We start from the raw sequence: 18,776 nt of genomic DNA, 5'->3' as shown, positions 1-18,776 counted from the left end.
AATATGAGCCTTAACAGATGCAAAGAATCTTTTTGCATGGATCTTTTCCACAGGGAAAGAGCTCTTTCCAAAGTAACTTAAGTGATCTTTGTATTTAGCCCTTAGTCATGACTTATGCTTCAAACAGATTTTGGAGTCTCAAGGGCTTTCCTGTATCAGCTCATCACTGGATAAAAAAAAAGTAATGTTAGCAGAAATACTACATAAAATAATCCTACATTACCAGGAATGATGGCTTGCAAAACATAATCTCTAGTGTTTAGGACTTAGGTCTAAATACTGAAGAGAATGTGGAATTTAACTTCCTTTAATAATAATCTATATATAAATACGTAGTTTTTTCAAGTGCCTAATTATTTTAAAGGTTTGGACTTCAGATAAAGAATGTAAAGAATGTTAGATGAGGAATCACTTTTTACAAGACCGAAGAATGACTACCACATTGACTTTTTAACATACTAAAAATCAGAACAATCCTACCTACCTTGTTTTTAGTTAAACAAGGTAAAAAAAGGCACAACAGATTCTTCCAAAGAGTTTTCAATTAAATGAGTTTTTTTGTTTGTTTGTTTTTGTTGTTTAAAATTGTTCTGTCCAAAAAGCTATTGTGAAAATTTGCAAGTCAGATTGAAATTTTTTTTAAAAATTGGAGTACTGTTTGGATCTAAAAGTAGACTATACTTTAATTCATATGCATGAAGACAGGTCTGTAATATGAAGAATTAAGGTCTGAACACACACACACACACACACACACACACACACACACACACTGGAAAGCATCATCAAAATCTCCCCAGTGATATTATGTGTGGGTATAAGCATACCAAACCTCCAATGGCAAAAGCTTTTTTAGTGTTATTACACAAACTAGAGGATAAAAAGTGAAACCTGTAGATGAAAGACTGCAACCGAACCACTAAAAGTGAGACATATTAAAAAATTTGATCCCGGTATTTTACAGATTCGGATGCGTCATTGTTTGTTTCCACAACTCAGCAGCAAATTCACAGAAGAAAAGAAGTGAAACATGGTTCTGCTTCTTTGCAATAATCTGAGTTGGTTGTTGAGCTTCTGTATTCAGTGAGTTAAACCAGTGATCAATACAAACTAATGATCCTCATATCCTCTCATTAACTCATTCATGCATTTCTTTGAAAGTGTCTATTATAAGTATGTTTTACAGGTAATACTTTACTTCCTGCAACATTAATTCACACAAACTAGTCCACTGAAAGACAAAAGGCAAACATTTTCATGCTTTATGTCATTGTATGTAAGACTTGACTTTCCTCTAATGAATGCCTTACCCGGTGTCTCCCATTATGCATCCTGACCACGTGTCCTCACACTTACACTCACCTGACAACAAAAAGGTAAAATTTACATCTTAAGTCTTGTGAGTACAAAATATGTTTCTTATCACAAAAATCACACTGTAATCAACTCACTTGCAGATTTAAATACAAATTGAAAAGAATCAATTGCTCCTTTATGCACGCCTTAACTTAAGTATATCAATGCACAATGACAAGCCTTCTTTCAAAAATAATACATGATTCTGTGCATTCCTAAGCTTTGAAACTAGGTTCTGTTTTTCTTTCCTTCCCTTAAATGAAGTCAGACTAAATTGCAATGTCAGCTTCTGGCCCTTGCAAATCATGAGTCAGCTCTCCTGCCTTCTCCCATGCCATGATATTAGATCCCCAAATGTTCAGAGTAAAAAAAAAAAAAAAAAAAATCAGTTTAATCTATCTTCTAAGTTTTTAGTTCTCTTCTACACCTATGCTAATGTGAATGAGGAAATTTTAGCTTGAAAAAAAAAACAAACAATAATGCACACAAAAATGGATAACACAGACTGTAAATATGACACAGTACAGATGGATCCAGCAGCTTTTTTCCCTTCCTTCCCTACATGCTCCCAGGCATGCAGAGTGCAGCCCTCTCCTCTGCTTTCAAAATTATCCTTTGTGCCTGCTTCTACGTATAAGCTCAGCACATATGTTTTTTTATCCTTCTGTTCCTGCAATTTGCACTACTGTAACACATGAACAACTGTTTGCTGCTCCCATTTTAATAGTACAATTAGAAAGGAAATGAGGCTCTGCCCAACAATTGTGTCTCCTCCTTCCCTACCCAAAAGCTTGGCCTTCTCCTGTGGTCAACCATAAAAAAGGGGAGCCACCTCCACTATTATTTTCACTTTCCCTCTGTCCCAATATCAGGTTAATTATATGCAGCTAGAAGATGGGTACTGAAGATGTAGGTAGCACAGAACATCTGTCCGACATTTCCAAGTATCTTTATGGGCTTAAGTTGCGCCAGGGGAGTTTTAGATTGGATGTTAGGAAGAACTTCTTTACCAAAAGGGTTGTTAGACATTGGAACAGGCTGCCCAGGGAAGTGGTGGAGTCACCATCCCTGGAAGTCTTTAAAAGACGTTTAGATGTAGAGAGAGCTTAGGGATATGGTTTAGTGGGGACTGTTAGCGTTAGGTCAGAGGTTGGACTCGATGATCTTGAGGTCTCTTCCAACCTAGAAATTCTGTGATTCTGTGATTCTGTGAAAATAAAAATATGCAAACTGCAAAAATATTTGCGTGCAAATGCATCTCTGCATTATGTACTGTCTTTACATAAGTACATATGATCCAATAACTAAGCATTCCAATTCATCATTGAAATAGTTTCAAAACTGTGTTATCATTCTAATCTTCCATTGCTGCCCATGTACCGGGGTCTTTGTATCACGTGAAGCAGAGCATGTGAGGTGCTTGAAGGGAGGGGGAAGATCTGAATTAAGGCCATGCAGTCAAACAGGGGTAGCTAAGAAGTTGAATTCTAAGGTTACAGTAGACAAATGGTAGCAGAAGAGTGGTAAATACAGGAGATTTGGGTCATATAGAAGAGGATTTCATTCAAGGCAAATAGTGAAAAAAGCTTTGTTGATGTTGTCAAATACAACCTGCATAACAGGATTGAGGTGGCTTATCATAATCCATAGGTTTAAAAATGTCTGTCTCTCTACCTTTGCATTGTAGGATGGCAAACATTCAGTTTGGGAATGTGACATCAATCTCCATGACATGAATGTTGACAGACATCCTTCAGGATTTATTTTTAATGAAATGAAGATACCAGTGCTACCAGCAATTACGGGCAGGAGGAAATCACAGCATGAGGAAAAAACAATGGTATGTCAGTGTCTCCTCATGTTATTATGTGAAAAATAACAGTATTCCAATATTGAATAGTATATTCATATTCTATTCATAGAATGGTTTGGGTTGGAAGGGACCTTAAAGACCATCCAGTTCCAACTCCCTGCCATGGGCAGGGTTGCTACCCACTAGATCAGGTTGCTCAGGGCCTCATTTAATCTGTTCTTGAACACCCCCAAGGATGGGTCATCCACAGCTTCTCTGGGCAGTGTGAGAAACATTTTTAACATATAAAAGAACACTGTTAAGATTCTCCAAGATTTTCTCTTAAGACGGGGTGAAAAAGCAAACCAACTTACCACTTATTAGTTTTCTTCTGTCTGAGAAAATGCCAATATTTTGGGCCAAGGTTTGTGCCAGGGTAACTGCCATTAAGTCTGTCTTTCCAAACTGAAAGAAATTAGCAAGGTAGGAAGAGTAATCAGATAGGTACAAGTATCTCAGACACAGGTGAAGCTTTGCTCATGTAAAGGCAATGAAAGGTGAAACAAGATGCACAATGGTGTAGTTCTTACTTCAGATCAGCTAGAATATGGACAAGTGAGGAACACCAAACACTGGCTTATGAACAAGTTAAATAAGAGAAAGTCTGCTTGTTTCTTGCCATTGTGTGAATGGCAAGAATATTACAGTGTCAATGACAGAATATTGCAGAATCTGCTGAGAAGTGTACTTGAACCCATATCCAACTTTACTCAAATATCATTCTTCATTTAGATATTCCTTTTATAGAGCTGTACTAAAACTCCACAGCAGCAAAGCAGCAGTAAGATATTTCAAGGAACTGCACTGATAAATTCTGTGCAGATAATTTTCCACCACTTTTTCCTCATACCAATACCCACACCTACCTCATTCACACCTCCGCCTTTAAGCAAGGAGCAGATTCCACCAGTGTGGGCTACACCGCTCCGACTGCTCTGGAATCGACTTCCCCTTTGACAAAAAGAAAAGAAAAGGAAGTTTACCCCACTCAGCCCGTGAGTTTTGCATCTACCCATCCCAGTATTTACCTTTCTAATTTCCAAATGAGAAACCAACATTTGCAAATGCCAGATGCCACCACTATGCTGCTAACTATCCAAAATCAAAATGGGAAGAACAGATAACCACTCACAAACCTCACATGACAGATCAACCCCTGAAAAGTTCTACTGTCTTCTCTGTTTCTTTCCTCCTCCTTCTCATATTACCTAACATAAGAGAAAATAAGGCAGGTAGGGGACTACTTTCTATCTCACCACCCTTTTGTTCATTGACATATTCCTTCAGCAAGTGACTTCTGAAACCTGTCCTGGCACATGCTACAGGCAGAGCACAAGACATGCCACCATGCCACAATGTACGGAGGCCTGGTAAAAAAGACATGTGTCTAGTTGGGCAATGCAGATGTGGCAAAAATGAAAGGGAGATGTGTCAGTGGCCCCCTGATGCAGAGCTAGGTAGAAACTCCCCAGAACTGCAGCCAACCTCATCCAGGGGACAACTGCACTGTGAGCCTAAATTTAATGATGCCTTTGATACTGACCACATCAGCAAGAATGATTGCCAGAGACAAATGTTACCAGAGACAAAATATCCTCTATACCAGTTCAGCATAGTGATCCAGCCAAGCTGATGCAAATCAGTTTTCTCAGAGGAAAACAGAAAAACACCAAGAAACAGAATGCAATGGGCTCATTGTGCTAAACAGGAACGTTCATTTGTTACCAGTGTGCTGTCAGACTTCTACTCCCAACTCAACCATGTCTTACTCAGGAACACAACTTTAGAATTGGATATTTCAAAGCAGCCTGTGAATGCAATACCTCAAACACCAGTGGAGATAGCGTTATGAACAACTCTGGAATTAGTATTGCATTGCAATTCAGAGTCCAATCACAGGGAGAGATAGGGCCCTCTTTGTTCTAGCTAATCAACTAACATTCATGAGAACACTCCCCTCAAAGACCTTACAAGATCACCAGAAAAGATACATGAAAGATTAGAAAAAAAAAAAATAATAATCCCATTTTACAGATACAGAACTGAGACACACAGAAACCAAAATCTGCAAGCAGCACTTGCAGATCTTACTAGTTCTTTTCACGTAGGAAGGCAATGACAGCAGCAATTAAGCATGTGTAAAAAAGCCTGAGTGGCTGGATACTGGGGCTGGATATCCTGGCACCCTACTGAAGTCATGTGAAAGTGAGGAGTTTAGGCTAAAATTATTCATAGAGGCTCCTAAACCAGTCCACAGAGAGGGATGAGAACTCAGCAGAGCAATTCACCTGGCCTGTCTCCTGCAGATCAAAAATATCATGAACCTCTCCATTATTTGTGTGGATGTATTTTGCTATATTGATCTTACTACCAAAACAATTTAGAAATTTAGAGAAAATAAAAACCCTCCCAGTTCTTGTAATACTTGTCTCTCTGGAAGACAAACTGTTTTGAGGATCTGAAACACTCACTTCAGTAATCCTGCAGCATGCAGGTCATTCAATGGAAAAAAAAAAAAAAAAAAAAAAAAAAAAAAAAGCAGGCCATAGTGCTTTTTAAGCAGAAAACCTCATGGGTTTCAAAGCCAATGTTCTGCTTTTAAATAGTCCAACAGGGCTGTCTGTGCTCTACTGCTGAAGAAGCAAACCTACGAGGTGGAACCATGCATCACCTTCTGGGCAGCCGTGTTTGCAGAGTAGGTGATTGCACAGAGCAACCCAGAATTAAGTACAACACATGCAGTTAGAGCTTCGTACATTAAAACTAAAAGGAGAGCAAAACCTCTAGCTGCACTGGCAGGCAGGTTGTGCATTATTTAAACTTCTTCCCACCTCCCCATCAGAAACGTCATTCTCTGAATTATGGCGGATTGCACACACAGCACAAAGGAGATGCATCAGCCACTCAGGATAAGCAGCTCCCAAAAAAGGAAAGAAAAATAAAAATAAGTAAGAAAACATCACAGAAGGTTACGTACGAAAAAAGGTGAACTGCGTCACTTTTCTCTCTGATAAAATCCCTCCTATATTTCATAAACTCACGTAGGGTCACCAAGGGGTTTTCAGATATGGTGAACTTGTTATCAGTAGCCCAGGTTTCCATGGCAACCAACACTATCCTGGTGTTAAGTTGTTCTTTATAAATCTAGTACAGTAACAGAACAAAGATATTATGTCAAATACAGTAAAGGTGAGGGTTACCCCTTCTGTTGTACCAGGTTGCATTTTTATATAATTAAATATTCAGCTTGTTCTAACATAGGTTAGGTTCTCCCAGGTGGTTTTGTCTCCATTAAAAGCAGCAAAGGAACACGAAAACAAAGCAATATGTAGGTTTTAAGCCTACTTCTTTAATCAGCCCTCCTAGCCCACACACAGATCCCTTACAGGTCCTGCTCCCGTGGGATTTTGACAAATTGCTACAGAAACATTTCAAATAGGTCAAAGACTCGGCACGAAAGGGTCTTTCACAGTGCTCAGCTCACCCCAGTGACACAAGAGTATCTTTTATAACAAACAGTGATCTACAAACCCCTATTTTCACTATTATACACATCTACAGGAGTATTTAACCCCTTGCTAGCAGCTGTTTAATGCTGGGAGTTATCAATCCACACCAAATGCTTTCCAGAGCAGGAACTAAATTTTTCTCTTTCTAGTATTGCTTCTCCATAGTGAAATGTAAAAGCCAGCAGCTCATTCTATTGAGCATCACAAATACAATCCACATAATCCATTTGTATGTCCCTATTCTAACTCATTTACTCAAATGCTGCTTCTTTGTTGTTTTTTGTTTGTTTGTTTTTGAGAAATTTTAGGGCATCCAAATTTCAGATGATTTTTTTTAGGTTTTAGGTAGTCAACAAATGAGCCAGTGTAAAAGATCATCCCATCTAAGGTTCTCTTAGAATTCAAACTCAAGGTTTTCAATCTGATTAAAGGATACTTAAATGTTTGCAGCCACAGAAAATATCTCTAATGCTTTATGCTAGACAAAGTCTTGATAAGTGGCTGAGTGTTTCTAGATGAAAATTTGTTAACGTTGCATATGTTGTTATTAAGTATACCATGAAATGACAACTGCTGCATTTATTGGCAGGAGAATCGTATGATTCATCTCATGCGTAAAAGATTCAGTCAAGTGATACTTACTAAATCTGCCATGTTCACAACTGACTTAGCATAGCTGTTTGTATGGCCAACTGATAAGCGGTGCTTTTTACACTGCAAAACAAACACAGATAAGTTATAAGTACAGATCTAGAAAAACATGTTCCATTTCTGGAAGAATAATATACATATATATAAAAAAGTAACCATACTGACAGCAGAACCTCCATGCATGTTTTGGTCCCCTGTGCTGAATGTAATGCTAGTATGTGATCGTAGAAAATTGCTCAGAAATGCACATTACTGATATGCCTCATGACAACTGTCATGATGATCTATAAATTCCTGTTTGGAAGCACTATTAGATTTTTACTGAAAAAAAAAAAAAGCTGTAGGAACAGGAACCGATTGTTACTCTCTTCATTAGCTTCATTATTTGCAATTTTAAAGGCAATTTCCAAATGCCAAAATAGAAATTAACAACACAACTTAAATAGATGAGTTTTGTTTACAGGTGTTACCATAACAATGCATGTAACTGTATTCTAATTTATCAGATTTCTTTTTTTTTTTCCAGCTCCCTCTCTTAGACTGCCTTCTGCATTTCTTAATTTACAATATCACTTCTTATCATTTCTTAATTTACAATATTTTATTGATTTATTTATCAAAAAATCTAGTCACTATTAACCTCCCCACTGCCAACAGCAGCTGCACAACTGCAGTAATTACATTATTGGTTACTGAGCTGCTGTAACTAAGACATGTGCTCAAGAAAGCCCAAAAGAAAGCCATCAGCTTAAATCCCACTGTCATTAGTCACCTTCTTGACACAAAGCTTTAATTTATGATGCTTTCTCTGATACTTAAGCCTGGTTTGCCTGAATTCTTGGTGAAATTACCTTGCTAAAATTCAGACACATTTTCACCAATGGCTAACAAGACCATAAGCTCTTTGCTTAAGGATATAGTGAATTTCTTCTGGCTATATGTTGTTTTTTATTGCTTATTCTTTATAGGACAATTAAGACAATTTTATGTTACCGATAAATGTAAGATATTGGGGTATGCCAGTCTTACCATTAGATGATCATTTACAATCATTAACTCAATGTATTTTGTTTCTTCATCAACTTTACGTGGAATCTGACGGACCTACAGAGAGAGTATAACCATAAGAGAGTCTATGACACAGAAAGCATAACTGATAACTAGAAACAGCTTCAGAAAACTTCTCATGCATAATTTTTTCATTGTCTTAATTCTGTTCTCAGATACTGATGATACTTCTGGTGCCTGGTTACATCATGTTAAAAAATTCTTAAATGTACCCTATGTATTATATAATCAATTGTATGTGTACATGTTTGGTCAATTACCTGGTTTAACAGGTAGTAAAAATGAGTGAAGGTATTTACTGTACAACTGATTGGGATATTTTGTGGAGGGTGAAAAGGAATGGACTGCATTATTTTTTTCAAATATATAGTCCCCATATTGCACCTCCTCCAGAACATTTATATAACTTTAAACAATGAAATTAAGTCTTATAACCCAACCAACTCCAAGTTTTGTCTTTTTTAAGACAAACCCCAGTGGGGCCCACATCTCTAAAAATGGTTTGTATGATCTATAAACTTTTTTTTAACTAAGAAAGGAATCCCTCCTGAGGTTCTTATGAAAAAAAATCTGTGTATTATTTATTCGCACACTGCTTGATTCACACAGTGAATGCAGTACCCACCTCTGTCTTACACACTTACTTCTCATTTAGAAACATTTATTGCAGTGCTTCTCCATGGTGTCCTCGTTTTCTGATTTTTTTTTCCAGGAGAGTTATTACATCATTATAAGTTGAAAATGCCAAGTAATGGCTAGTTTATAGAAAGGCAGTAAACAACCTGATGTAAACTAAGACTCACATGAATTATTTCTGGAATTTCTCCAATGTCTTTTTCACTTCTCTGCCTCTGAGATGCTTACGTTAGTCAGAAATGTTAAAGTTACCTTCTCCTCCCACTTCTGTCAGTATTTCATCTTTTCCTGCACTGTTCAGAACCCTGACCCAGCCCTATTTTGACCTGTCCCATCATTTCAGCTCTATTCCTAAAACAAGGAACTGCTGCTGTCTTTGCAGAGCACAGGTACAAAGTTAACGGCTGCTCCCCTTTGACAAATGGGGATTGAAATCTTAGTTCAGAATATTTATTTTAAATCAAAGTGACATAAAGTAGCTACTTGTCATCACTGCAACATAAAAACAATTTGTAAATGTTTCATAAATTTGGAGTTTCTGTGTCCAAATTGGGAGAAAATATTTTAGATATTATTTTTTTCATTTGCAATTTAACAGTGTTTAACAATTTCATAACATTGACAGAAATGCTAATTTTGAGATTCAGCTGCAGATTAAATGGAGCCTAGAGGAGAAACTGCCTTGTGGGTTTATAAATATAATGGGATGGGGGTGCTGTGCTTGGCCACACATGCATGCAGCAGGCTACCCAGTGAATCTCTTGAAACTGACACTTTGGTGGCACCTCATCAAAGGTGACAGCAGAAGTGCTCAACTCTTCAGGTAGGCAATGTCGAAGAGAAACCAGCAATGCCTTGTCAACATTAGATACCTCTTTTCTTACATCTGGATCAGGATATAGAGACCTCACACCAGTCCAGAAGCAGCAGCAGAACTCCATCTGGATGAATTAATCCAGTAGACACAAACAAACTCGATGGTATATTACTTATAAATGAGCATATTGGCACATACCTGCCTTCTACTTCTTTTGTGTCTTGGCTTTACAACAAACTTCTGCGATGTAGCATTCATTTGCCAGAACTCTAAGCAGAAAACACAGGCAAATACACTGAATGTTTACAAAAATACATCCCCACAGTTAGTGACCCTGATGCATCATGACAGTAGTATGGCATTCCTCCACACATCAGATGCGATAACTCCTTTTTCCAAGGTTCCAGCTAGAAAGGAGGCAATGGTACAACTGCTTCCCAGTAACAGGGTTCTTATTTAAAAACCCTCCTAGTGATAATCTGGGTCTGCTGAAACAGATGATCTGGAGGTGTTGCGCTTCAGAAAGCACAGCAGCTGTTCTGTGCCAGTATTTCACCAATACTGGGGCTGTAATATTATTAGCACAGCCCTTCCATGGAGTGAATCACATTTTGGGGAATTCAGCAGGCATTCAGAGCTCTCACAACAGCTACCTAAATTAATAAGAAGAGCATGGAAGGCAGAATTAATGCTATAAGAAGATTATATTCACAAAGTAAAACATGTTAAAGTTGGGAGAAATGTTACAGGATTTTGGCTATGCTCCTTGTCAATACAATGTTCTTCCCTTTTAATCCCACTGTGTCTTTAATTTGTTAAACCTCTAATCATAAGCACCAAGTAGATTATTCTTTTGGCAAATCCCTTTTGCCAAATCCATTACTAGCCACTTATGGCAAGGGACACATTATAATCTAGAAGGAAGATGACACTTGATCTCACCCTTTTAAATGTCCAAGAAGTATTTTTCCATCTTTGCTTTTAGATTGATAGTCTCTCCTTCACTTTTCCCTGTACAACAGCAATCCTTATCTCACATAAATCCTTATCTTGTATAAATATGTTTACTATTCACATACTCTCTCAAAGATCTGAGACAGAAATTAAGTGTTTTCAGTTGCTTATTTTGTAATCTGACTTCTTCCTTTGCCTAGTTTCCCTCCTTTGTATTTTATCTAACACTGGACATTCTTTTAGCCTAGTTGGGGTTGAAAACTGCAATATTCCCTGGTAACTTCCCAGTCCTGCAGAGAAGTAGACAGTACTATAGGAGTTGTGTAAAACAAGGGACTTCCAGTTCACATACCTTTGTACACAACTTTTAATTGTGTTATAAAATCCTAAATAATTCAGTTCCATTAGTGAGTACAGGAGGTTTCTTACAGCTCCACCTCTCATCCTAGAGCAAATTAACTGCAATTTCTATTGGAGGTCCAAATAATAGGATTCAACACAATAATGATTGGGACTTCATAGGGCTACCCTGTCAGCAAAGGCTTAAAATGTGAAGTTGAGTTGCTCATCTGACAAAACTATACCAGGGATATGTACTAATCTTAACCTGGAGTGGCTGTTTACTTATAATAAAAATCATGATAGCAAAGCTTGACTGTTATAGTCTTGGCAAAGTCTTCTTTTGGTGTTTGAAGTCTGCAGATACCCTTCTATGAAGAGGCCTGGACAATCATAGGCCCTTTGCTTAATGATGTTTTCATGGTTACACTGGTGCACTTGAAGACTTTCTTTACAAAAAAGACCTAAAATAAATTAAATGATATCCAAGGGTTTATTGCTTATATACCTGGAGTCTCTTGAGCTCAGAATGATGAAAAAACAAAACTATTTTTTTTTCAACAAATTCTGATTCAATTGTGCTTTAGATATATTGATTAATTCTGTCTGTGTTCTAGTGCTACACAACTGACTCTCAACCTTTTGTTTTCAATTTTATATCATCATTAATGAAACTGGTAAAAATACAACTTCTTAACCAATACAATAGTAATTTACAATATGTGTATGGGATCTCAGACAACTCAACCAGCAGATGTGATCATTTTCCCTACCATCGGAAGTCACCCGTCTCTTGAGAGGAAAGATGCAGCCATTAACGTTAACACATTAACACCCATTAACACTATGCTATAATTCAGAAGCTGGATGAATTCATGCAGAGTACATTTCCAGCCAAAGACCCTCAGGCAAAAGAACATGACCAGCAAAATCACACAGCAAATGCAGATAGCTGAGAAAGCCTAGCAGAAATTTTGACATATTACCTTGAAGAAAAACATAAGTAGAATTCAAGTAATCCCAGAAGAAAAGGACATCCGTTCAACAGTATTTGAAAAACAACACCTTCAATAACAGAGCATTGCCTAAGATAATGCCAGGGCACTAAATATCTCAACACAGATTGGGAGAAAAATTACAGTCTACTAAATTATGAATTCAAAGGCTCTAAGCATGCAAAGTTGTCAGATGATCTTTCCTTATTTAAAGTCCTCATTACCTTTACATGCTACAGCAAAGTACAGTACAATCTATTCTTTTCTGCAATACCTCTTTTCTTCTTCCCTTTTTTTTTTTTTTTTTTTTTTTTTTTTTTTTTTTAATTCCCAAGGAGCATAAGAATGTAAAAAGCACATTTCTATCAAACTGTGGTATAACAGTTTGTGCTTTCACTATTACTGATATTGAGTAATCCCTATTACTTGATTTTTCCTTTCTAACATCAATATTGAAGCTCACGATACATCCAATCCATTCTTAATGCAGTGCTGAGTAGAAATCTTAGCTTATTCACAGACTGTTTTGAAGATAAGAAGAAACTCCTGACATCAAGGAATGGCTGCTTAGGCTGAGCAAATTGATAAATTAGGAGAGTATTAAGGAACATGAGAAATACTGATGACATAGCCTAGCACAGTGCTTACTACTAACAATAATGGTTCTGCTGTAGTACTTAAAAAATATCAAATGCAACTATACCATTAGCAATTAATAGCAGATATTTTTATAGAAAACAACAATAAAACACAAGTTAAGATAATAGTCCTCACTCTCCAGACATGGTGGTGCCAAACAGTGGTCCTGGTGGGGCAGCACATGCTAGGAGTGAAGAAGATCTGGCAGGGTGTGCTGCAGGTATGGGGACAAACTCTGGTGCTCATGTGGGCATGGGGGAAAGGAGTGAAGAAGCAGGTGATGGGAACAGCTCCCATCCTCTGGAGCTGTGGCTATGCAAAGTGGGTGACTTAAAGACAGTCTTAAGCTGAGCAACCAAAGACAAATGAAAGCGTTGGGATTCCTAGAGAGGATATCATCTATTACATCTACTCAAATGTTCAAAACAGACCTCAGAAACTGTCCTCCAAACAGTCTTACAAAAACAAGTATGGGGATGTGGAAGAGCAAACTGTAAGTTAAATTTTATTTCTCTATGTATGGAATAAAGAGATAGCAGATCAGCAACTTGTACCTCTTCACATTATAGATATTTGTGTAATTAATACTACTAGCTTTCCACAGTTAAATCTTTTCAACCTTTTCAACCTAATTAATTCTGCAATCTTATGATTTTAATTCAATCTAATAGAAACATCTTACATTGTACCACATGCTGGACTTTTTACAGCAAAGCCAGTAATTATTTACTTGGTATCTACAGTAAAATCAAAACTGCACAAGCATATCTGGATTTTATGAAAAAGTCTGAAGCCTTATATTGACAGGTTTTTTTGAAAATCAGGACACTTTGGTGGAGGTGAAACAAGTGGATTCTGCTTGCAATTAATTCCTTTTCAAAATGGGCTAGGGAGGTGATCGTCCCCCTGTACTCAGCTCTGGTGAGGCCGCACCTCGAGTACTGTGTTCAGTTTTGGGCCCCTCGCTACAAGAAGGACATCGAGGTGCTTGAGCGGGTGCAGAGAAGGGCGACGAAGCTGGTGAGGGGCCTGGAGAACAAGTCCTACGAGGAGCGGCTGAGGGAGCTGGGCTTGTTCAGCCTGGAGAAGAGGAGGCTCAGGGGCGACCTTATCGCTCTTTTTAGGTACCTCAAGGGAGGCTGTAGCGAGGTGGGGGTTGGCCTGTTCTCCCACGTGCCTGGTGACAGGACGAGGGGGAATGGGTTTAAGTTGAGCCAGGGGAGTTTTAGGCTAGATGTTAGGAAGAACTTCTTTACAGAAAGGGTTGTGAGGCATTGGAACAGGCTGCCCAGGGAAGTGGTGGAGTCACCATCCCTGGAAGTCTTCAAAAGACGCTTAGATGTACAGCTTAGGGATATGGTTTAGTGGAGGGCTGTTAGCGTTAGGTTGGAGGTTGGACTCGATGACCTTGAGGTCTCTTCCAACCTAGAAATTCTGTGATTCTGTGATTCTGTGATTCTGCATCTTAAAATAGGAAAAAGCCATGAAAAGTTATCAACCATTGGCAATGTGGGGTATATTTTCATCATCTTTAGGCTACCTCAGTCATTTCTTCTCTACACTCCTAGCAGATAATGTGGTCCACAGACTTTTTATGACTTTTGATGAGAAACACACATCATAATGTGAAGGTCGAGGAGAGGTTTGGTTCATTGGATTCATTTTTGTTTAGCACTTTAGGTCCTTTTCCAGTGCTTTCAGTGTTTCAGATTTCTTTTTTTTTTTTTTTTTCATTTAATAGGGAAAAAGAAGAGATATGCAAATAAGCAATGCACTGTCAGAAGATACCAAATACAAGAAGATATCAAATACGATTAACAAATCTGGCCTTAGACTAAAACACATGAACAGCCATAAATATTAAAAAATAAAATAAAATCATACCAGATGGCAGGTCATCCAAAGGAAACTCAAACAACTTGGATTTGTAAACAGAGTGTAAATGGAAGTCATCCTGAAATTGTAAACAATTGCATGTATTAAAATTCAATAATTAATCCACCTCATGAGCCTTAAAAAGACAGTTCTAAAAGGGTCCTTGCTATCCAACACACCTACATGAGGAAAAGTGCAAGCTGCAAGGCATCATTTCTCTACACTGTACTGCCCAGAGCTGCTGAACTGGATTCAAGGTCAAATCAGGAGGAGAGTGATGTATTGAACCCAGAGTGGGAAGTGCCAGAGAAGAGGACAGGACACTCACAGGACACAGGACACTCCTGCTGACTCCATGGGACCTTCATCCTCTGGTGCTCTACTTCCAAGTGTTATGGACCATAGACATAAACACACATAAGCATACATTACCACTACCGAATTTTTGGAGGACTACCTCTGTCTGTGACGATGAGGGCTCAGACACCAGGTTAATAAGTTGGGAATGAGGGGATCGTCCTTTGGCCACAGAGCCTGCCCTGCAACCTCATCTGTATTCCACAAACAACACATTAGGACTACTACAAGTTCTACTTGTTCTACTTACATCCGAAGAGTAGTTTTCATCTGGCTCAATAAGGTATGTATGATTTCCATCATAGAACATCCCACTGTCAAGAGCAGGAAATGTAAACTGATTTAATAAACAAATATTAGTATAACATTGAAGTTTAAGAACTTCACATATTTAAAAAACATATTTTTCTGAAGCAGTTAAAAAAGGTTTCAGGAACCGAACATTATTCTGAGTCATTTTTTGGTTTCTTTGCTTCAAAAAGAAAGATATTCTCTCCCATAGTGAAATAGACTTTACTTTTTTTAGAAGTCTCCCCTACAACACACAAAAATACCACAGAAGTTTGGCTAATGTAGACAGTTGAAAATCCAGTTCAGAGCCATTCCCAAACAAGACTGATCTACCTGCAATAAAGGATCTGTCTTCAGAAATATGCATACAGAGGTTTTGGAAAATGCCCACAGCTTTCCCACAAATAAAAATATATTAAAAAAAAAAAAATCATGCATAGTACCAAGAACAAAGGGCATAAAGGGCTGTTTAGGGCATTCCAGTAATAACAGTTACGACAGATGGTCTTTCTCATCTTAAATTGTGTCACTTTAGGTTCATATTTCTAGAAAAAGTTAATGGCTATATACAGTACTACATCGATATGGATATTATGTGATACTCATGATAAGAAATACAAGCATATTACACTTGTAAACTATTGCATCCATTGATGAGTATGTCTGTCTTAGCATCATTCAGAGGGTTAACCATTTAACATTCACAGATGTAGCCTGGGTTGCTGAGTCTATGGAATACATCAGAAGTGGTCAGGAGTCCATGTACAATTCAAAGCTGTTTCCCCTTTCAAACTGTCTGTGCTTAGTGTCCAGAAACAAATGCTGTCTTCACTTCTTTAAAATTAATACTCCAGCACCTGCTGAAGTTTTCTTCCTGGGAAAAATATGAGATTTGGGAACATCTTTCAGCTGCTAATCAGGCAAAATTCCTTTCTTCTCATTGCAATTTTACTTAAGCACAGTCTGCAAGACTAAGTGCTATCAGTAAATGATTTCATGTGCAGCACTGACCTCAGATCAAGTCACTCAATAACAATAATAGTTACGTCTGACCTACAGATCTGACTTGCCTGCTCAGAGCATTCACGGCTCTTTTCCAAGTGACTTCAAGAGTCCCATGCTCTTTGAAGGTATCAGACATTCACTGGTGTGCTAGAGAGAAAGCAGTAGCAAAACACGGGACACTTCAAAAACCCAAATTTAGATTACATAAAGTCTTCAGACAAGCAAATTTGTAGTCCTAAATCTAACTTGCAGTTACAACAGCAGTTTAGGCATTTACCACCAGTGGGCAGCAAAATCAAAGAACAACCTGGTATTTCTGCGCCTGGTCTTGAAGCAGAACTGTGCGTTGTGCCTGACTATAGCTTATTTATATCCCAGCAACCAATGTGTTTTGTATTCAAAGTTTTTAGTGTTAACTCATAGGAAGCTGTGGTTACTGCTTATCCCACAGGAAAAAGAAATATACCAGCTAGCTTGGAGTTAAGGTTGTAGAGAGATGTTTTTCATTAGCAAAGTAATTGAGAAGAAATTCATAATTTTAAGCACTCCATCAGTCAGTAGCTCTATTAATTTAACTAATAAAAGGAAGACCACAACATAGACATTACCAAGAGAAGAACTCACAATTCATGATTAGTTGAACAAATACAACATTATCTCTACAGAGATGTCTGAAAAAAAAAGACATGGCCAAGATTACTGGCCAAGATCTAGGGGTACTACTACATCTTACTCATACTTAGCATGATCTCATACTTAGCACGAACCTTTTGAATATGTGAATATGAAGCTTGTTATTCTATTAAAGGAATCTGTTCTTTATTATGCACTCCCTAACATTTGGGAAAGCAGAGTTTCTGCCCTGCAGACCTTTTTAAAAGACAGCTTTCCCTGGCCACTGAGAACTCCAAACTGTGTTGCAGTTCTGATTGCCAGTGTGAGGTTGCAGTACTTACTTAGCATTTGAAATCGACTGTGGAGGAGCTAGCTGTAAAGGTGGAGATGCAGTGTCACTGAATGTGAGCTTAATACAGCTCAGGAAAACAATACTTTCTCATAGCAGATGCTGGAGTTACCAGCCTGATATATAGTAAGCTTCTGAAACTTCATAACTTCATTGCACTTTAAGAAAAAAAAAAAAAAAAAGATACTTCACAAGGGAGAGCAGAATTATACAGGAAAAAAATATGTTTCATCATATTACTATGTTAGAAGAGCTTGATTTGAATATTATTCAATTTAAGAATACCAAGAAGCAGGAGGATCAGTCTTAAAAACCAACCAGCCAAAGGAGGCCAGGAAAGGACGTGCACATCCTCTCCTTACTTTACTGCATTTTCTCCTAGGAGTTGGCAGGGACCAAGACCTAATGGATCACTGCTAATGGAAGCCACGAAGCTAACCCCCCTCAGGATGCATTAGGATGCTACTATTTTTAGGCTCACTGACACTACCAAACCTGAGGTCAGGTTTATTGAGCTGTTCAACCTTGACTGTAAAAGAGAGAAACACATCTCTAAGTCAGACAATGAGTGCAAGAATGACAAAGTATAAAATTTAAATATATAAAATATATAAAAAGAAAAGAAGGAAACCAGTCAAACACAATACATATGTGTCTGATACTAAAACTACAGAATAGCTGGAGACGGAAAATAAGCTGAAGAAGATTTTGATCAGCTAAATCCTGCATCCTTGGAAAAAAGCAAAACTCAGGCTCTCTTGCTTCCATGACCTTTCAAGCTAATATTAGTATTAAAAGTGCTGAGGACCTGTAATTCCACGAGCAAATACACACTGAAGTTACTTGGCTGCTCTGAAAACCTCACTAGCTTCTTTCAATAGTGCCAAAAGTAGACAGGTTCAAAAGGTGTACAATCAACACACAGTTCCAAGTAACCTTCAGATGACAGTTGCTTTAACTACATTATCACTAAAATTATGTATTTTAAGACAAATTTGCACAATTCATCCTTTATTCCAGATTTTCAGAGATTTGACTTTAACAAAGGTATTACCCAAGCTGTGAAGGAAATGGATGGGACTAGAGAAACTCTACACTGTTATTTTCCTTTGTAAAGAGAGTGGGAAAGAAAAATAAAATATGTCATTCTAACAAGGAAACAACATGGACAAATTTCAGATGGTTCATACCAATATTGGTAGTGCTTTTTATTCATATAAATTGGGGTATTTTCAACTACTTTTACTCTTGCATCCCTATGGTAAATTATTTTAAAGCAATATCTGATCAAAGTCACTATAACATGTTCTTAGTTAAAAAAAAAAAAAAAAAAATGAGAAGAGAAACTTGTGCACTTTGGCAGTGAGTTCTGAAAACAAACAAGGCTTTTACAAAGTTCAAGTTAAAACTTTTTTTCTAAAGGTTGTTAAGCTTCATAATGGTTGTTGCAAACCAGTTAATAAATAAA

At 37.7% G+C, this 18,776-nt stretch overlaps 1 protein-coding gene across 3 annotated transcripts in view; it reads right to left on the bottom strand.

The window, feature by feature from the left end:
• Positions 1 to 18,776, bottom strand: part of ADAM22 (ADAM metallopeptidase domain 22) — a 135,042-nt gene that overhangs the window by 38,337 nt on the left and 77,929 nt on the right. For all 3 annotated transcript variants that reach the window (XM_084508040.1, XM_084508041.1, XM_084508042.1), the window contains 9 exons: positions 15,299 to 15,362; positions 14,701 to 14,770; positions 10,088 to 10,158; positions 8,398 to 8,472; positions 7,360 to 7,431; positions 6,186 to 6,352; positions 4,075 to 4,159; positions 3,523 to 3,613; positions 1,311 to 1,362 (listed from right to left, as the gene is read on the bottom strand). In XM_084508040.1, coding sequence (XP_084364166.1) covers positions 1,311 to 1,362; positions 3,523 to 3,613; positions 4,075 to 4,159; positions 6,186 to 6,352; positions 7,360 to 7,431; positions 8,398 to 8,472; positions 10,088 to 10,158; positions 14,701 to 14,770; positions 15,299 to 15,362 — 747 coding nt within the window. The remainder of the gene's footprint in view (positions 1 to 1,310; positions 1,363 to 3,522; positions 3,614 to 4,074; positions 4,160 to 6,185; positions 6,353 to 7,359; positions 7,432 to 8,397; positions 8,473 to 10,087; positions 10,159 to 14,700; positions 14,771 to 15,298; positions 15,363 to 18,776) is intronic.

The sequence above is a fragment of the Aythya ferina genome (assembly GCF_964211825.1).
Source record: "Aythya ferina genome assembly, chromosome: 2".
Classification (NCBI taxonomy): Eukaryota; Metazoa; Chordata; class Aves; order Anseriformes; family Anatidae; genus Aythya; species Aythya ferina.
The sequence above is the reverse complement of the archived record's forward strand: the minus strand, read 5'-3'. Positions and strand labels throughout refer to the sequence as shown.